Source organism: Diplotaxodon limnothrissa, linkage group LG19 (genome assembly GCF_057381915.1).
Source record: "Diplotaxodon limnothrissa isolate DT_005_m linkage group LG19, D_limnothrissa_male_GT1.1, whole genome shotgun sequence".
Lineage (NCBI taxonomy): Eukaryota > Metazoa > Chordata > Actinopteri > Cichliformes > Cichlidae > Diplotaxodon > Diplotaxodon limnothrissa.
Window position 1 is genome coordinate 5,739,643 of NC_140614.1, and position 21,392 is coordinate 5,761,034.

General features: G+C 39.1%; 1 protein-coding gene across 1 annotated transcript in view; it reads right to left on the reverse strand.

Moving 5' to 3' along the window:
* Nucleotides 1-21,392, reverse strand: part of akap6 (A kinase (PRKA) anchor protein 6) — a 213,787-nt gene that overhangs the window by 35,082 nt on the left and 157,313 nt on the right. The window contains exon 16 of the mRNA XM_085343525.1: nucleotides 13,547-13,807. Coding sequence (XP_085199651.1) covers nucleotides 13,547-13,807 — 261 coding nt within the window. The remainder of the gene's footprint in view (nucleotides 1-13,546; nucleotides 13,808-21,392) is intronic.

Genomic DNA, 21,392 nt, shown 5'->3' on the forward strand with positions numbered 1-21,392 from the left:
TTGGAAATTTTTGCACTGTGAAAAGGACACTTGAAATCCAACTGGCACATGTCCCACAAATAAGTGTCCAACCTGCAGTATTTATTTGTATATTCATTTAGTTATAGGTGAAAAAAACTCCATGTACAAACAGGTAGCAGGGAATTAACAGTTATTAGTGTTCAGCCTGGTCTTTATGAGCACTTATACTCTCTCACTCAAACTGTCACAAAAATATAATTTGTTTTCAACGATGTGGTCGGGAGAATATTAACAGCTGATACCGATTTCGTACATTTTCTATATCGTTTCTTGGGATTGTGCAATCAAAGCTTTGTCATCATCATATGACCCCTAGAGCTGATGTAACCAAAGGGATGATATGATGTAACTGTGAGAGCAAGTACGCTACTCCTTGAAACAAATTGAAGGTTTCAACAGAAAACACAAAAACTGAATATCAAATAGGAAAAACTTACATTTATAGAATTCACATAGTATTGTATAGTACATGGAAAAAGCTTTCCCCTCTAAGGTTTGAGGAAATGTTTCACAAAGCAGCCAAAGAACAACTTTGAAGCACCTTCTAGGTGAAAGTCTGACCTCTCTTATGCAAAATATAAAGAAATTATGGGTTTTGTGAATTATATCAACTTATTATATTAGATTTAAAATGATGTTTGCTGGAAATAGATTTGGTGATTTGCAGTGTAAAATGTCTGAATGATCAAACTGAGTGTAAAGCTTTATCCATTTATTTTTTTACATTTTCAAAATGTAAGTTTTTATGTTTTAATGGGTAAATAGGTTCACAACGAAAGCTATCAAAAGAACAGCTGTTTCAGCTTTATTTATATAGCGCTAAACTAAAATGTGCTATGTACTCAGTGCGCTTTATATTATAAGGCACTGCCCTGACAAGAATACTGTCCAAAACTATAACTATCCAAGTAAGAGGTTTTTTTTTTTTAAAGAAAACAAACACCATCTCCTGGTTACACTCTTCAATTGGGTGAACAGGGTGTATTTATGGGGAAAAGTCGATACGCCCCAAGAGAAGAAAGGGGGACTCCCAGTGACTGACATTCAGCTGACATCTGATTGTCAGTTAACAGTCAGCCGGCAGTCCTCTGGCTGAAAGTGGCAATTCTGAGTGGCTGTATTTGTATCAGGTAACACAGCTGACTATTAAAACCAGGTTAGACATTATTGTCCTTCACATCATTTCTGTATGGAGAAACAACTGTATCTGGTTATTGGGAGGGCTTTTAACCTGAATTAAAGGTTTTTATGTTTCCAACTACTCCTCAGTGAACTCTGTGATTGTCTTTCCTTTAAAACACACGTGAAGTTGCTTAACTAATATGCACTATATCACCTTATAAGATTTCTCCAAATGGGTCACACCACATTATGGAATGAGACTCGATGTAATACTTCCAGTGACTCAGAATCCATCTGTTTCAGGCTCACTGTTTTTTAACAGCACATATAGGGCTCTGAAAGACAGCAGGATTCATTAAGGGCTTTTAGAGCAATTCACTGAAAATGGAAGCAGACAATAAAGTAAAACGTACCTCTCCCACTCACTTTACCGCTGTGTTTGTCAAATTTACAGCAAAACCTGGAAACCCATGTGCATTAAAATATTAAATTAATACTCACTGACAATGTGAGAGCTTGACGCCAAAGTTTGGGTTTTTACTCTGACATCTCTCATGATAAGGACAGAGATCAAAGGTCAGATAGTTGTATGATTTCATATTGCTCCTATCCAAAAAGAGTGATAGATTTGCAGAGATTACTGCTTACAGTTCATCAGTGTCCATCACTGTTTATGATCATCATAACCACTACAATGAATAGAAAACATATTAAAAATAACAGTTTAACAAGAGTTCAACTGTATGGCTGGTAATGTTTCCCCTGAAAGTGCAAATCTATTTGCCTGTGTGTGTGTGTTTGTCAGGATGTTGGACCCCATCACAGCAGGATCAGTCTCATCAGATCTTAACGAGTTAAAATGTGATCCTGAAGATGCCAGCCAAGGTTGGAAGTGCTCAAGCAGTGGGGCTATGGGGCTAAAAAAGTGAAAGCATTGCACAGTTGATATGAACTGCATCTCCTCTAATGCTTTCTTCAAATGCTTAAAATGCTCATATTTAGCCATTAAAATAACATCTTTACAGCCTGATATAAACTAGCACTGTAGCTAATTCATCCATACATAACAACTCCATGGGGGAATTTTTTTCCATCAATTCAATCTAATTTGATCCTGTTAAAACAAAAAATTAAAACATCTAAATCAACTGGAATTCTCTACAGCGTTTTCCTGGTGACTTTTGAAGCAATTTTAATGGAATTATCTGACAAACAATATGACGAGCTGGGAGCTACACCTCATCCAGATGACAGAACTTCTAGTATTTTCTGTATTTTTTCTCAGCATTTTTTAGCAGATATCTGTATCTGTGCATTGTACCTGTATAGTTTATGGAGCTTTTAGATTAGATTTAGATTTACTTATTGTTCTTTCAGAAATTCCATTTGTGCCGATGGCGATGGTCTGACAAATATATCCACAATAAAGATATCTCAATTACACAAGAAGAAAGTGCCACAGTGCCAAAAGTCAAAACTATGTGCGCGTGACACCCCTATCATACCACATCATATCATTTACAGCTGGATTTGTTCAGCAGAGTTATACCACAAGATAAAGAAGACCTCTGGGCACAAGATGGGCTGTTCCCTCCAACCCAAGGAAGGTCAGAGGTATTCACCATGAAGAAGGTGTACTATATCACTGAAGATATCTCACCCTTTTTCCACCACTTGTGACTCTCAAAGTTGGGTCATACTGCATTATTGCTGACCTGCAATCTTACCATCCATGTTAACAATCCTACTGAGTTTGCTCTTACTGATTACTGAAAGTGAAAAACACCAGGCAATAAAACAAAAAGTTGGGATACTTTCTGCAAATGAACATTAAATAAAACACTGTATACTGTCCGCTTATCCACATCAAACTGTCTCGGCTTCTGCATTAAGTATTACCATTACATAAATGACAGTGGTGTTTGAGTCCAAGTCAGGTTTTCATCAATTGTATCTAAAACTGTATCTAAATATTTATATGGATTTACAACTTGAATACAGTCACCACCCAACACTACCAATGCTACATCAAAATATGTTTCTTTGGTTACCTTGGTGTTTAATTTAAGAAAACTAGCATCACACCAAGTAATAAACTCATCCAGATATTCAGGATACTTTGTCTTATCTTCTGTGTTCAAACCAACAATCTCTGAAAGGACAATTTAACAAAGACATCATTAAAGTCACCAGATGAATTAGTCCCACAGTAATTAGTACACAGAGTAAACAAAGCTGGAGATATGACACTCACCTGTGGTAATAGTGGACGACACTACCACAGTGCGTTAGCGCTGTAATCAGCCAGTCACAAACAACTCAACCCATTAGATGTTTGTGTGTTCTAACCTAGCTAGCACTGGTTTTCCACCTTCTCTCCCAACATTCATGGTCATTCAGGGCTTTGAAGAACCCCAACATGGAAGCAGCCAAAAGACTAGCATTGAGGCTGTGAAATGAACAAGTCACATTCATAGGCTGACAAATGTTTGTCTGCCTGTGGACAGATTTCATCCATCGCAAGAAAGTCTCTAGTTTAAAACCTGTAATTGGTAATTGGGTTAGATTGGTCTGCTAGACAGAATATCGGATTATAAATGAAGCCTTTATTTTAATTGGCTGGATCACAAATACAGACTTTAAATAACCAGTAATTGTTTGGCAGTATTCATGCTCACATGCTGAAATCAACATTATGTTGTTATTCTTAGTGCAGGCAGTCTTCTCTATCCGTACATAAAGATATGTTGCAAGCTAAAAACATGGTGATAAAAATGATATGCAGTCTAATTCTGAAAGTCCCAATATGTGGCAAGCCTACCTACAACATGCAGTAACCCTGACATGAGGCTGGAGATAAAATACTGAGTGAGTGTTTGATTAAAGGAAAGTTTTAAAAAACACCTCTGTGACAGAAAGCTCTGGAGCCTTCACGTGAAAGTCAAAATGGATTACTGCTGACATCATCAGGTCTTATTATTGTAAGTTATTATCTGAAGTCCCTTTGCCCGCTCGACATGCGGCGACATTTTAGGGATGAAAGCTTTACTCTTAAAATATTCAGCAGCAGTAAACAAATGGAGGATATATGAAGTCTTTGTGAGTGAAAGCATTTACTGTTCTCACTAATGCAGCAGGGAGAACGCACCGCGGGCAGTTAAAACGTTTCTATCAATAAAATCCAATCTGCTTCTGTCTCTCTGTATTTCCCTGTATATTCATCTATCCAACTTTCTCTCTTTTCGCTTTTTCTTCCTTTCTTCCTGCATCTCTCTTTAGATGCTGTTCTGTCGCTCTGTGCTAGTGTTGCCAACACTTTCCATTTTCCTCCACCTGACCACTGAGGTGTTCCAGTGTTCTCTTTTCTTCCTCATCCTAACCTTTTGTCTTTCCCACCTTTGCCTTTCACCCTGTCTTGTCTGCATGCACTTTTATATGTTGCTGTTATAGCAGATTTAAATTGGTTTGCCTCGTGTCTCTGTCTCTTTCTCGATCACCTTACTTGTGTCTCTGGAGCCCTTTCAGCTTTTTGTCACGGATTAGTGAAATAAATGTTGCGGGATGGAGTCAGTCAAACATCTGAATACTGGAAGGCATGTTAGGCTTAAATGGTCATGGGACTGAATCTTATATAGCTGCTTTCAACTTGGGGTTCAGTACCTTTCCCATATTTAAGCATTGTTTTTTTTCTGTCACTTTATTGTCTTCAAAAAATACGATGAGTGGAAAGTGATGATCCACAATGTCTGTCAACTTCAGTAAACCCTGCAGACTGGACTCAGAGTATCAGAGGCTCACAAACAGTAGTGTATACCATGAACTGAAGGAACAAGCAGAACAGATCAGAACATAAACTGTTGCAAGGTTCTTATATTTCTTCATTTGTGCTTTAAGCAAAAATGCAAGTTGGTATTTATTTATTCAGCAGTCAGTGTTGATCTGTCATGTTTTAATTGTTCGACAGCAGCGATGTGATGAACACTACTAGTGTCAGAAAGTGTCTCTGTCATTCAGCAATCCGACACATATACGTTTTTTAATATGTAGTAATTACTGAGTACCTTATTTTAAATACACCCTGCTTTTCAAGGTCTCCTCGGCTGTATAATGGAGGAAAGATATCAGACTGCGGTGTCCTTAAATAAATACCTGGTTGGTTATGAAAAGTTCAAACTCTACATGACAATAAAATGTGTCAATTAATCTCCTGTTCTGTTCTTCCTCTGTCTTCATTACTCTTCACTGGCTCTTCCTCTCTATGGCCATCATCGCCTCTTTTTCAGTTTGTTTCTTGATGGTTTTCACAGCGACTAAATGATAATTGTCTTCTCCTTTGTCGTGGCCGTGATTTTCTCTTCCATCCTCCTTCCTTTTGCCGCTGACCGCTCTTGTCTCTCTCTCGCTCGCTTGCTTTCCTCACTTTTCCGGTGTCTCTCTACATCCTTTTGTCTTCAGAGCTTTCTTCTGCTTCTGTCTCTATGCTGGTTTTTGATTCTCCCTCTGTCTCGATTCCTTTAGCTGATGAAAGAGCCGAGTGTTTTCTTCTCCTCCTGAGCAGATGAAGATGAAAGTCTGATCTGTTTGTTGACGCCGTTACCGTGGTAACGTCTCACCTGTTTGCTCGCCTTCAACCCCCAACGAGCAACTCTTAACGAGAAAACACCTCTTCAAAACATCAACAAGCGCGCGAATCAAACACACACGTACCGAACCGAGGCATAAACACAAACAGAACTACAACTAAGAAACACACAGAGACGGGCATAATCAAAAGACACACAAACACACAGCAGCTTGTGTTCTTGGCAGGGAGTCGGTGGATCTTTAATCCTCATCATGCAGCAGGTATCGATATCAGAGCCTCGCTGTCACCTTCTATTAGCTGCCTGAGAGACACTGAGGGAGGGGAGGTGGGCTATGCATGTTATGGAGAGAGGTGTTCACAAAAATATACAACGAAAGGATGGATATATTCAAGTGATTCAGTGAGTAATTAATTCAGGCTTTAAAACCTCCCGATTTGAGACATCTAATCGAGCAAAGAAGCAAATGTTTAAGGGGCAAAAATGGCATCTGGGTGAGACAATTTATAACAGAAAACTTTGCGAGATCTTTCAAGAATGCTCATTCACGTGATCATTGGTCCTCTGTTTGAGAACAAAATCTCTGCCTGCCTTTGCAGCATTTCTCAGCATCGTAGCCAGCAAGAGTAACTTTTAATGTGAAGCAATGTCTCAACACTATCTATCAGCAACACTATCTCTAACCCAAGGCAATCCGAATATATATTTTTTTGTAATTAAATAATTCACCCAAGTCGTTGCAAACACAAAATAATCATTCTAAATAAGAAACAGCAAAAAAGCTGAAATGCAGTAAAGATGTAGGTACTAAAGCATTTCTAGCAGCAATGTGCAGACATTTTAGCTTGTTAAGACAATTCAGTGCTGTCAGGCATCTAAATGCCTCCAAACTTGACAAAAAGCTGAAACAGAACTAGCCACAGAAGTCGCATAACAGATGGTACGAGCCCGACAGAGGCCTAACCTCAACATCATGGAATCAGCCTGGGATTCAGAAGACAGCCTAAATCCACAGAACTCCAGAAAGTTCTTTTCGAACTGTATACTTGTTGAAAGAGTTACTGATCATATGCCTGTAAAACCTGTAAAGTGGGAATTTTGTAAGAGATACAGGGGGGAAAAAACTGAAGTTCACACTGTGTGCAAAAATGCTCAAATTCCGCAGTGTGAGGTTTTCAGATGGAGTTGGAATCTTCACCCTGGCTGCCATGTATAGGTTTACTGCCAGTTTTTTGCTCTGGCAATGAGACTACTTGCGACTGCCACAAAATATCAGGACTTGATAAACCCAAACTGGGTACCCGGGGCAAAACTGAACTGTGTTCTGCTCCAGAGATCCGTGACGGTCTGGAGTCCTGGGTAAGATGCCAGATTTGCCAAGTTTGTAATCCAGTCTTGTATGGAGTTGTCATTTAATTATTTCTATATAATTGTTTAAATACACGTGAGGTGGTTGGAATACATGTGAGGAGCATGGTGTTTAAAATAACAATGATATGTTGAATAAGGGGAGTTTTATGTAAAGAGGGTTTACAGCTCTTCAGTTGGCTCTGTCTCTTTGTCTAAACAAGGCCCCGTCCAAGCCACAGCAGATCATGTCACAGTGTTTGGAGGTGCATTAAGTGGAAATGCATAGCGACTCCATTTTTAATTTTTTGAAAGGAAAGAGTAGGATTCATGCATAGAGACAGAGACAGGCACATGACACATGTAAGTTGTTTTGGAATAATAAAGTATATCACAGAGAATCGTTGTAATACAGAATTGTGTGCTGGTTTAGAATAAGTCGGGATATAGGTGGGTATGTGTCGATATAAAGGGGGTATGGGTCATAAGTCTTTGAAAGGGAGAGAAAGGATGGACTTGTGATATGGTGTGTGTGTGTGTGTGTGTGTGTGTGTGTGTGTGTGTGTGTGGTGGGGGGTTAAATTGGCAAGAGGAAAGAAAGCTGAAAATAGAAATGGCCCAACGAGGAGGGTGGGAGGGCCGGAGGCCAAAGAGCATGATTAGAAGGGTCTGTGGGGGGACGAGGGGTCCATGGGTAACAGTAGGGGAGGACAGGTTCATCTACTATCGACGGCAGGGGAGAGAGGGAGCAGCTGAACAGATAGCAGCACCAGGAGAAAGAAAGAGATGCGCTAAGGACGACAGAAAAAGAGAAAATGACAGGCAGACACAAGGAACAAGGGGAGACAGGAAAAGCCCGAAAAAAGGACAGTCGAGAAAGAGATAAGGAAAAAAGAGATGTAAATGGAAATAGAGACAGGTAGGGAGATAAGACACAGAGGAGGTTCACCTCAGAGGAACGAGTTAAACACTCACACTCGTATCCACCTATCTGTGCGAGCATCTGTGTGTGAATGTGTGTGTCGAGAGGTCGCCTCCTAACAGTGTGTGTCTGTCTGACAAAAGAAACTGACTTTGAACATGGATACTTATCCGTTTCCGAGACAGACGGAACGAAAGTCGACTTATAAACAGATGCATCTACTGCGTTATTGTCTTTATACTATGGAAGAACAAATATGTTTTTCCTACAATATCGACATTCCCAATCCTTTTTGAAGGAAACAATTCTTTCTTAATCAGAATGAAATCCTGTCTTTCCTTGAGGCTGAAACAAGTTGTCAATCAACAGAAAAAATGATCCCCTGAACAATCATTTAACAGATTTTAAAAGCAATGCACCCATATTGAATCAGTACTGTGCAGTGAAAACCGACTATTTCTTTTTTTATGTTTATCAAGTTTTATTGATTTGTTTTTTTATGTTTGTTTTGAATTCCTGTAAATAAGAGTGATTTAAAAAAAATAATTCTGGTATTTTCTAATCTTTTTACTGATTAATGTACCAGATAAAGCAACCACTTTCTTTTGGTTTGTGTTAGGACTTTTGATCTGACTGCACTGATGATACTAAATATAGCCAATTAGATGAGCAAGAAGCTGCGTGAAACCCACTGGCAGGCAACATTTAACTTTCAAGAAAAAGCTGTTAGTGTGTGAGACTCATTTTTAGCCCGCATACCTGTACACACTGGAGAGCAGGTGTGTTTTGTAGCTGTGAGTGCTTTCCACTGTGCATATGTGAGACCAAGTGTGTGTGGGGGTTCAGTCTATTAATTCTTGGTGTGTCCAGGCCCCACAGCATTTCTACTACAATAGAGAGTCATCGGAGGCCCAGGGCCTGCCGGAGGAACGTCTGGCTGACGCCGTATCTTTAAGGAGCATTAATTCAATTAAGAGCCAGGTTATAGACAGCCAGGTGGAGGAGGAGGGGTGGCAGCTCAGTGCAAAAAAAGAAAAAGAGAGAGAGAAAGGGACAGAGAAAGACAGCTGATATTTAGGAGACGCTGACGATACCAAAGACTGAAAAATACGGACTGAAATCAACTCACTTCTTCTGATAAACATTTCAACAAGGTTCAAGCAGTGGAACTGACACACTGATACACTCCCTGTTAAGGTTTCTCCTTCACCTTGTTAGTAGAGCACTTCACTTAACTTCTCCCTTAGCAGTAATCTACACCAAAAGACTGAAACATTACAGCTGTAGCGTCTACTGTTTAAAGACAGCATCCAGGGCTGGGCACCTCTGACATTCTCCCGGTGGGCCAATGCAATTTTGGCCAATGGGCCAGTTTAAAGGACCAGCCGTACAAGCACCGATAGCAGCTCACTCGTTCATTTCCATTACTGAGAGTGGATTGCCCAACCAAATCTATTAGCAGCAAAGCAAGTGATGAAGGTGTTGAGAAAACTTTTTGTGGACAGCGTCATCTGCAGACAGTTGTTCTTGAACTCTGGAACCACTGTGCTGACTACAATAATAGACTATATAACATTTCTATAATGCAGAAATGTGTCTGAACTGTACATTTACCTGTGAGGATGCATATGTATTTTCTCAATGTATGCTGTTGTTTTTTGCATTTGTGTGTGTGTGTGCCCGTGCGACCCCTGCCGACCCCCACTGCTTTCTCATATAGCCCTACAGTAATAGGTTGCAGTGCAGAAATCGAACCCATTTACGCGTCCCAACACCAAAAACAGACAAATGATCGCTAAAATGGAGTCGACTTCTCTTAAAATTGAGCCCCCTTTTCTCTCTCTCTCTTTCTCTCTCACGCTCTCTCTCTCCATACAAATGACTGCTATCAATATTTCCAATCTTCATTTCTCCAGAAGCTCACGGCCTCTTTCTGCCAAAAATCAATGGCTTCCCACTGAGAGCTGTGACAAGGATCAAAAGTGAGAGGCTCACTTTCTTCAGATAAACTCTCGTTTCTGTACAGTTTCATCATTTAAGCAGCCAGTTTGTGTTTTGCATTCACATCAACTTTACAAAAAATTGACCCAAATGGCGTTATTTTTTTGTGATGAGAAGCAAAGATAGTTTGTGCTATTTGGAGATTTTTTTATTAAACATTGGCAATCTAATAAACATTAGCAGGATGGCTTTTTCAGAAGGCACACCAGGCTTTACCTATACTTCTTTTTTTTTTCTTTTTTTTACAACAACACCCAAACAATACATCATTCATTCAAAAGAAGAAACACAAATGTACAGCATCCTGACGTCTGCTGATAGAAAATAAAAGTCATCTTTTTTACTTTGTGGCAAATGTGTTATAGATATTTGTTTATTTTGGGCTCCTATTGATAACTTGGAGGCTAAATTCCATCATGCAAACTATAAAAATGTTAATGCAGGATTGGGAATAATGGGTATTCTTCCTTTTTGTGGCCCATAAACAGGAGTGGACACCTGATAGCTGACATCTAAAGTAAGCAAACAGAAATAGAGTTTTATACTTTAGTAGCACATTCCTTTAAAAATATGCTTAATAGTTATTTCTATTTATATTTAAACCCTGCCCAGGTTTTTTTTTACATTCCTAGACTTGAAAAAAGGTTCCCTTGTGTAGTGGTCGTACACCACAATAGAGCTAGTAATGATGTATGTAAGTTAGATGCTATCAACATGCTTCCTTCTAATAGGTGTTGATAAAAAAAGACTACTTACATTACAAATTCTGAAGCCAAAAATGATGATGATTGAAAGTAAGCCCTTACAGGACATTTCATAACTAGTTTTGGACACTTTAGAAACCACATTTATTTCTGTTTACTAGAAATATTAAAGCTATCTTACCACTCAGATCTACTTCATGAGGTATGACCAGGTGGGTCATTCCAAGGTTCTATCACGCTCTTATGTATTCCCTTTGTACACTCAACCCGAGGCATGAAATGCACAGTTACATGCATACATGCACAAATATGCTCACTTTACAAACTTTCCCAACTTTTTAGGCCTAAGCTCAAATGAATAAAGATTATGTGCTGCTGATTCTTTTGCGTAAAAGCTGTCACAACCAAAGAATCTGAAAGGTTACAAAAAGATTAAAGTTCTACATTCTTAATCACACGGAAGCAACTTTTTTGTTTCAGCAGGGCTGTTTGTCTAGTCGTGCTTTCATTTCTTTGTGTTACTGCAGTCAGCTATATGTTTTTATGCATTCATTTTTAATGCATGCCTCTGCCTGAGTCTCTTTATTTGCATATGTGTGTGTAATTTAACTGTGCAGCATTTATGAGCATAATTCAAACGTATATGAATTAATGTACTTCTGTGTGCATGCAGTTCTATATCAGTGGGTACACTTACACGGTGATTGCGTGGATTTGCGTGTGTGTCTCTGGTTGTCAGTCACACGGCAGGGCTAGGCTAATCAGCGCAGCTAGCTGTTCGCTGTGTGATGTAGGCTGATTAATATCCTGTTAGTGTCCCGTGGCTTTTAAGGTTAACTGCTGTTTCCTCTATACATCCATCGCTTCAAAACAGCCCTGCTTTCATTTGGCCTCATTAAGACGATGTATTACTATACTTAGCAACAACACAAAGACACACACACACACACACACAGTCACAATGTTTTCTGTTAATGCTCGGTGTTGATTTGCCAAAGCTTTGTCACATATTTGCAAAAGCTAATGAAGAAAAGTGACAGTGGACCTCAGACAGAACCTCTGAATGCTTTACTCACACACGCACACACACACACACACACACACACACACACACACACACACACACACACACACACACACAGTATGGATCTATTTGCTGTCACTTTGTTATCTTGTGTCTTTGTTTCTGATGATTTGTGTTTGAAAACTGTTAGTTTATCTAGATTCATATTTGTATACAAAGTCAAGTAGTTGAATTATTTTGTTGCTGTTTTTGTGCCATTAAATACAGAAGCTGGTTTATCAAAGGCAAGAAATGTTATTTTGAATAGTGAACTTGGTAAACTTTTGAAATAAACTCAACTGATTGGCTTTTTCTTTAGTCATTTAACTAGATACTCATGATATACACACTAATATCAAGTAAAGTATTAGTTCAGGCAGAGACGAGTGATGTTTCCATCTGCAGTAATTTATAAATGGACACGTGTGGGCAAACTAAACTGAAGACTACACTGGATCATATGATTACTACTCATCTGTCCATCTTGGCCAACTATACACCTGAAATAGAAATTTTATTACCCAAAAGTCGACTTTATAAAAGTTCCAACATTGAAAAGGTATTTATAGTATTTAGCAGCAGGTGATACAGTATAAAAAGCCATGCTGTGTCACCTGCTATCTGTTCTTATTCAATTGGAGCATTAATACCATCAACATATCGTCATATTAATCTTTTTTTTTTCTTGTTTTCTTTTTTTCTCTTTTTTTTTCTTCTTTTTTTAAAAAAAATGCATTTTGTATTTAACCATGTTATCTTTGTCTGATATTAAAATTTGTGTGATGATCTGAAGCATTTAAGTATTAAAATATGCAAAGAATAGCACAGCAAAAAGGGGTCGAATAGCTTTTTAGAGCCCTGTACGTTCAGCTATTCACAACAGATCACCACGGCGGGTTCTGTAGCATCACATGTTTGATTTGTCAAATTTTGATGCTAAATGCCCTACTTATCACACCTGAAATAGAAATTTTATTACCCAAAAGTAGACTTTATAAAAGTTCCAACATTGAAAAAGTATGTATAGTATTTAGCAGCAGGTGATACAGCATAAAAAGCCATGCTGTGTCACCTGCTATCTGTTCTTATTCAATTGGAGCATTAATACCATCAACATATCGTCATATTAATCAACGGATGCGGCAACGCAAACTGGGTTTTGGTGTTAAAAAAGTACAGTGACAAGATTACGTGTAAAAGGTGACAATTCAGACATTTTTTTCTGAGTGACCTTGTTGCATAAGAGGCCCTTTCTTAATGTGCAACATATATAGGGAGGAGAAAAACGCACCTGTCTTATTTTTTGTGCTTGATATTGAAATGAAGTGGCTGCAACTGAGTTTAGAAAACTGCTGAGCTCTGGTTAAAAAAAAACCTTAAAACTTTCAAACCAATGAGCATTATTTGGGGATTACGGTCACACGCTTTTTGCCCTGTTTAGTAAATCATGCCCTGTGTGGAAGGTGTCACACCAAATATATTATCAGTAAGATATCAAACCACACTCATCTTCATTTATTGTGATTTCAGATACACATCTGTAAAGTTGGTGGTCTGACTATAGTACTTCTCTGTAGGATTACATTTAGTCACGAAACAAATCAAGGGAGTACTTTGCTTAATGAAGGTGTACTGAGAAAAAAGTTTGCCATGATGAAATAAAAGAGCTTGATATGTAACAACTGACTGCTGTAGGTTTCTACTATTAGACTAATATAATCCTAATTTAACTGATATTGAGGCAAACATCCGAAGAGACAAACCGAGACACTTTCCTTCCTACCTTGAAGCTCTGGAGCTGCTCTGAAGCATCCTTGTCCTGTCTGAGGCAGGAGTTAAAGATGAGGAGTTCAGTGTCTCGCAGCCACGCCTTCAGCTCCTTGATACGGGCCTCCAACTGCTCCAGAAGTGAGTTGGTAAGTGGGGACAGGGCTGATCGAGGGTTTTCCACAGTGACACCTCGACCTCCAGCCAGCTGAGCTTTTATGTTGGACGACTGGTTTTGCTCAGACCTACCAGGTCCTGAATGCTTGGAGAGGATTTTCTGAAATAAGAGAGAAGAGTCCGGGGGGGAAAAAAAGGAAAAAGTCAGGCAATTACATTGAGGACTCCTTGTTATGTCAATACTCCATCATGTAAAGTAGCATATCAATCAATACTCACACAGCTATTAATCATCTACCTTTATAAATGTGCAGATCAATAATAGGGATGTCATGTATTCTGCGCCTAGCTGCAAGTGTGAAGATTACATTTTCAGTAATGTCATTGATGTCAGTGCTGCTGTTCAAGATGTAATAATATAATCATAATGTTCTTGTTGACATGAGATCGTGTTTACATTGGGGGGTGGGGGAGGTTGCTGGTTTGCTCTCACATACAATACTGTACAAGTTAACTGGAAATTAAAAGTAATTTCATTTGATCTAATGCTCTACTGATGCTGCGAACACAGACTGTGCATGGATTTACAGCTGACAGGTGCTACTGGAAGGTTAAACTGGAATATTTCCCACCCAGTCACAGATCAATCAGTGATATCGTACAGTCCCATTGGTAATCGTTTCAATTACTAGTTTCAGAGTTGAGTTGACTTCAAACTTGGACTGTACGTCATCATATTTTCTAATTCTTGCATAAAATGTCTTGTAGAAAGGTTACATTACTTTGCTGTATGTCTCTCTCTATATAATTATAATATTTCTCACATTTCTGCATTTCTTGATGTAAGAAAAAATCTTTAAAGTTTTATTTTTATATAATAACACGTTTAGACAAAGTTTCTAACGGTGTTATCAAAACTATCAATTAGCTTGTTGTCATCACAAACCTTCTGTTGGGAATGAATAAAACTCTGGGAATATGTCTGGTGTTTTTCCAGGTGCAAACAGATCAGCTGCTAATTCAGAGCTTCTAGCAGCTTCTCCTACAGAGTTGTGATATTCACACCCAAAACAAAACATCATTTAGACACAATACAAACTGAAAGAGGGTTTGGCGCGGAGCAATCACGGTTTCAAATAGGAACAACTGAAAACAACAAGAGCGCGACTCAAAGTGTGTGTGTGTGTGTGTGTGTGTGTGTGTGTGTGTGTGTGTGTGTGTGTGTGTGTGTGTGTGTGTGTGTGTGTAATAAGCACTGCAGAGTAATTTTCCAACCCCTGTTGATCACACAGTGAGACACAGTAAGCCGCTGAGAGAGACTATTCTCCAGTTGGAGTTCAACAAGTGTGTGTGTGTGTGTGTGTGTGTGTGTGTGTGTGTGTGTGTGTGTGTGTGTGTGTGTGTGTGTGTGTTTCTTAAAAGTGCTCATCAATACAAAACAAACAAACTTGTGATGGCCACCAATCACAGGCTCAAGGCAGAGACCAGGCCATGATATCAGCAGTAACATTCAGAGTGCAACATGCCAAAGGAACATAAATAAATACGTTCTTCGTTTTTTTTAGCTTTAGCTTCAATTTGCATGTAGGAAAGTAAGATTTACTATACAGTCCAAAAGAGCAGTCTCGTCAAGTCTGAATCTTCCAAAGTTGTCCTTCTACATTTCTCCAGTTTGGACACACTCCAGTTTATTTAATCTCATACACAGAACACAATTGATTGATAAAGACGTAGCGCTAATGCTTTTGCTAGGTTATCTTCATGTTGTCATTACTAATTATCTAATACCTAATATTTTCTCTTTGAATTTTTCCTTGCAGGAGCAACTCAGTACGGCTGACCTCACTGCATAACTACAAATGTTCTAATAAAAATGATCACTGAAAACCGCTGAAAAATGACATCACTACCAGAACCAACTCCGTTACATAAGCCACGCTCAGAAAACCCACAAAAACACTTTGCTACTAGCAGTGGGCAAATAGGGAACAGTAGTACATGAACAGGTTGTCAGGATTAGCAGATAGGAAGATCATACTGCCATGTAGGGCTGCCACGATTTGTCGACTAGTCACGATTACGTCGACTATCAAAATCGTCGACGACTGATTTAATAGTCGACGTGTCGTTTGAAGCTTTGTAAGATCGCAAAAGACGCAGGAATAATAGCAGGATTTAAGAGTGTAATAACGGACTGAAACAGAAGATGGCAGCACAGCATGTACAAGGATGCCAGCTGCCGTTAAACCCCGAAGAAGAAGAAGCAGCTGTGTCCCAGAATTCATAGCGCGGCCCAGCTTAGTTTCCAACAATGGCGGTAGCTAGTTAGTTTTAATATTACTCTTATTATTCTTTCTGGGTCACAAAATAAACGTTTAACATATTTTCAGGCGAGAATGTAGCTGTGTAAACCTCAAATATCTGCTCAGTTTATCAGGACACCACATATTTTCAAAAGCGCTCCGACGTTTTCGGAGACGTCTGTTACCCACTAGCTCGATAGCTAGCCGGGGGCTAGGTCACTAGCGCCGTGAGAACACCGGACTCCCGGCAAATTGTTTTCAAACCCACCGCCGTCTTTCGCGACTCAGGTTAAATATATATGAGTCACTTAGATAAATTAAAAATGTTATTGTTTGGCTTTTTTTTAGTATTTTATTTGTTCCTGAGTAAATCGGTTTGGCTGAGATTAAAGTTATAGTTTTTACACAGCTGAATAAACGTCAAGCAGACAGCTGATTATCAGAAGTGTGAGATGCTGGAGAATATACTCCGGTGTCCTGTTATATTTTAGATAGCAAGGAGTTTATTAAACTTTACCGAAACAATCTGCAAATTTCATTAAAATTGAATAAACTATCATCTTGTCTTTATTTTTAGTTAGCACCTTAAAAGCTTAAAGCTGTAAGCTAATGATAGTTATATAAGAGCAGATGCTGCTGGTGCAATAAGCTGTAGTTTTACGTCCAGTGGATGATGATCTGATTAGTCGACTAATCGCATAAATAATCGGTGACTAGTCGACTATCAAAATAATCGTTTGTGGCAGCCCTACTGCCATGTTTACTTTAATAGAAGAAGTTATAATAACAGCGATTATTCTTTAATACACGCTAGGAACTGTTTGCGTCTTAAGGTGTCACCAATGTCACAAAACATCCATACACTAACAATGTGGCATTTTCACTTTGAAAACAAACAAACAATTTTATTGTTTGCTTTTAAAGTTTTAAATGGCCTGGCTCCTACCTACCTGGCAGACCTTCTACACTTATACACTCCACAACGTTCTCTCAGATCATATGACCAGTCACTCCTTGCTGTCCCCATGTCGAGACTGACACACCGGGGCTTTCGCTGTTGCGGCTCCCATGTATAGAATAAGTTGCCCCTCCATATTAGGCTGGCATCAACATTTGATTTTTTTTCCAAGGCATTTTAGGAGTAATACCAGAGTTAGTTATTTTATTATTCGTCTATTTTATTCATGTTTTAATATTTACTTATTCATGTTGATCTTTTCTCATTTATTTATTTATTTTATTGTGATTTTATTTTCTTTGTCTGTTTAATGCATATTTTTTTTAAACTTTTATTACTGTTTCTTACTGGAAAGTACTTTGGTCTATCATGTTGTTTTATAGTGCTCTATAAATAAAGTTGGATTGGAGCAATTTTAACCAGTAAGCAAGAAAGTTGAGTCCCAAGGTTTGGTCTTATACTACATCATTCTCAGCATGTAAAATACAACAAACACAACGACTACATCCTTCCATGTTTCCAAATAGCTGGCAAACCAGAAGTAATTCTCTTTTCATACCTTTTGGTTTCTGCAGTGGGAGCTGTACTCTGTATCTTGTCCTGTTCAGGGTTCATAATGCATTGTTTGGAAAATTTCAAGGTTCAGATAGCTGCTATCTTGAAGTTTCCACTATGACTGTAACAAGCAGCCATGGCAGGAATAACAGAACACAGAGTTGCTCCTGAACAAGCCCAATGTGGGTTTCTGTTGTTAATTTGCATATATATATATGTGTGTGTTGATACAAAAGGTACTGAGTCATTAGTATAGGAGAAAGCACTTTAGCTGAACTCTGGCAGGTAATAACAACCCATTAGACAATGAACTACTGCAACAACAGGACCCCAAACAGTCAAGTGTGCAGTTAGCTTTGTGCTAAGATCATGAATGTCTTCTTAATTTGACGGAGAGAACAAGAAACAGAAAGAGAAACGAGAGCAAGATAGCTCATATCCAAGGAGAAATAGCTGCCATCAAGGATGTAATTTAAGAGACATAAAGAACATTTTCCCAAGACAGCAGGCAAAAACATCTTTTTTCCTAAAACATACATTGGTGAACATATTCATATCACAAGGCAAGATGACCAGCAGATCTCCAAATATTTGTTTGTTTGCTAAAGAGCTGTGAAGCCTGATTCTCAAGCTTAAGCTCAAGCTCATTTCATTCCTGTCAGCTCTGCCTCCACATTATGTGTATAGTATCCAGTGTATGTACTGTAAATACCCATACACATACAGTTTGACCTTGAACAGCTGCAAAACCGCCCCCCAAAAAAATCTGGCTGCCAAAAAGCATGACAGAAAAGATGACAGCTAATTTACAACCTCTTTATTTCTTCATCATTCAGGTTGTGTGTGTGCGTGTGTTTGCTATGTCATAAATTCTTCATAAGGCCAGGATAGTTCAGAGGCGAGACACAGGACATCAATTCCAGTTAATTCCCAATTTGTGTCAGAGCACCAGATGCCGACGCGAGCACCGACAGGCCCGTTAATACGCCACTGAGGCGCCAGGTTGGAAGGGTGAGGAGAGAGCAAAGGACCGAAGGAGAAGAAGACAGAAAGACAGAAACAAGTGAGACCTCTGACATATTTAACATAAGCTAAAATTTAACACTGCAAGAAATAGAGTGATAAAAAGTAAAATGAAAGGAAAACAGGGAAACAAATATCAGAGGTAAAGGAGGAGAAATAAATGTGATTGGGAGGAGACAGAAATAGAAGAAATAGAAAGACTGAAAGTTTGGGTGAAGACAGAAGAGGTCCCTGTTCATCCTGCTCACCTGGCGTTATTATTAAGAGTGCACATTCTTCTTAATAGTGTTGATACAACAGGTTGCGTTTTGGGAGGACATGGAACCTTGAAAAACAATGAAACCTTTTTTTAATCAAGAAAGAATTCTTTAGGCTTCAATCCAACATCGGAAGGATCAGAAAGAAACCTGAGCTTCCGGGGAAATCGCGTTCAACAAAGGTAGTACAGAACGAACATAACTCATCACAAAAAGTAACAAAATAATTTCCCAAGCAAAAAATAAACTTGGTTCCCTGGTTTACAGTCCTCAGCACTGCCATTAATAAAGGCTTTGTTATAGGTTGTTTTCGGTAGCGTGTTATTCTTTGTGAAAGAAAGTTGTCACTTAATTTTGCTAAAGGTTTGTAGGGGTGCAGAGTGGGGTCATGTTAACATCAAAAAAGATCAACTTAATGATTTATTGGCAGAAAATCGAAAAAAGACGTATTACTTAGAAACTATGATTCTTAAAAAGTGTGGTGGTGGTCACAATTGGCCTTTAACCTTTACTTCAAGATCAATAGACTGATCTGAAGGTCAAAGTGATGACCTCTTCTTCAAGGTCATCTAAGGCCAAATTTGTCTTTTATCTTTAAAACTATGCTGAACATTTTACTGCCTTTGTATTGGCAGCATTTAGGAAATGATGCTGGTGTATGAGGATTATAAACAACACATTATAGTCTGAATCATATATCATGTCATATTTGACCTCTGATCTCACTTTTACATTTCACATCTGCCTTTCATTCAAGTCGACCGCAAAATGTGTTACATCTTTAAAGAAAGGATCGTCAAGAGAAAGAGAATGAGCTGCCTAATTAGTTCGAAATACATTTATAATATTATTATACTTAATGTTTATATAAAAATACAATGCTATCCCCTTAAAAGTGAATATTGCCAAGAGAGTGAGCTGCCTTGGCATATGTTTAAAGTTGGTTAACATAGTATGGTTATGGACAATTATCTTGGGGATCGATGTTAACTTATAAAAATTATATGCATTAAATCAATAGTAGGATTATTGTATCAAATATAATCTTTGCCACTACATATTTATATATGCATGGTTGTCTGAGCCAGTGCTGCACAGTATGTGTTATGGCAAGCAGACAGTTTTGTCTTATGGAGCGTATGTTAAGTCCCTGCTCCAATGACAATGATGCCAGTTACCCACAATCATATACAGTGGGGCAAAAAAGTATTTAGTCAGCCACCGATTGTGCAAGTTCCCCCACTTAAAATGATGACAGAGGTCAGTAATTTGCACCAGAGGTACACTTCAACTGTGAGAGACAGAATGTGAAAAAAAAATCCATGAATCCACATGGTAGGATTTGTAAAGAATTTGTTCGTAAATCAGGGTGGAAAATAAGTATTTGGTCACCTCAAACAAGGAAAATCTCTGGCTCTCACAGACCTGTAACGTCTTCTGTAAGAAGCTTTTCTGTCCCCCACTCGTTACCTGTATGAATGGCACCTGTTTGAACTCATCATCTGTATAAAAGACACCTGTCCACAGCCTCAAACAGTCAGACTCCAAACGCCGCCATGGCCAAGACCAAAGAGCTTTCGAAGGACACCAGGAAAAGTATTGTAGACCTGCACCAGACTGGGAAGAGTGAATCTACAATAGGCAAGCAGCTTGGTGTGAAAAAATCAACTGTGGGAGCAATCATCAGAAAATGGAAGACATACAAGACCACTGATAATCTCCCTCGATCTGGGGCTCCACGCAAGATCTCATCCCGTGGGGTCAAAATGATCATGAGAACGGTGAGCAAAGATCCCAGAACCACACGGGGGGACCTGGTGAATGACCTGCAGAGAGCTGGGACCAAAGTAACAAAGGTCACCATCAGTAACACACTACAACGGCAGGGAATCAAATCCCGCAGTGCCAGACGTGTTCCGCTGCTGAAGCCAGTGCATGTCCAGGCCCGTCTGAAGTTTGCCAGAGAGCACATGGATGATACAGCAGAGGATTGGGAGAATGTCATGTGGTCAGATGAAACCAAAGTAGAACTTTTTGGTATAAACTCAACTCGTCGTGTTTGGAGGAAGAAGAATACTGAGTTGCATCCCAAGAACACCATACCTACTGTGAAGCATGGGGGTGGAAACATCATGCTATGGGGCTGTTTTTCTGCCAAGGGGACAGGACGACTGATCTGTGTTAAGGACAGAATGAATGGGGCCATGTATCGTGAGATTTTGAGCCAGAACCTCCTTCCATCAGTGAGAACTTTGAAGATGAAACGAGGCTGGGTCTTCCAACATGACAATGATCCAAAACACACCGCCCGGGCAACAAAGGAGTGGCTCCGTAAGAAGCATTTGGAAGTCCTGGAGTGGCCTAGCCAGTCTCCAGACCTCAACCCCATAGAAAATCTGTGGCGGGAGTTGAAAGTCCGTGTTGCTCGGCGACAGCCCCAAAACATCACTGCTCTCGAGAAGATCTGCATGGAGGAATGGGCCAAAATACCAGCTACTGTGTGTGCAAACCTGGTAAAGACCTATAGTAAACGTTTGACCTCTGTTATTGCCAACAAAGGTTATGTTACAAAGTATTGAGTTGTATTTTTGTTATTGACCAAATACTTATTTTCCACCCTGATTTACGAATAAATTCTTTACAAATCCT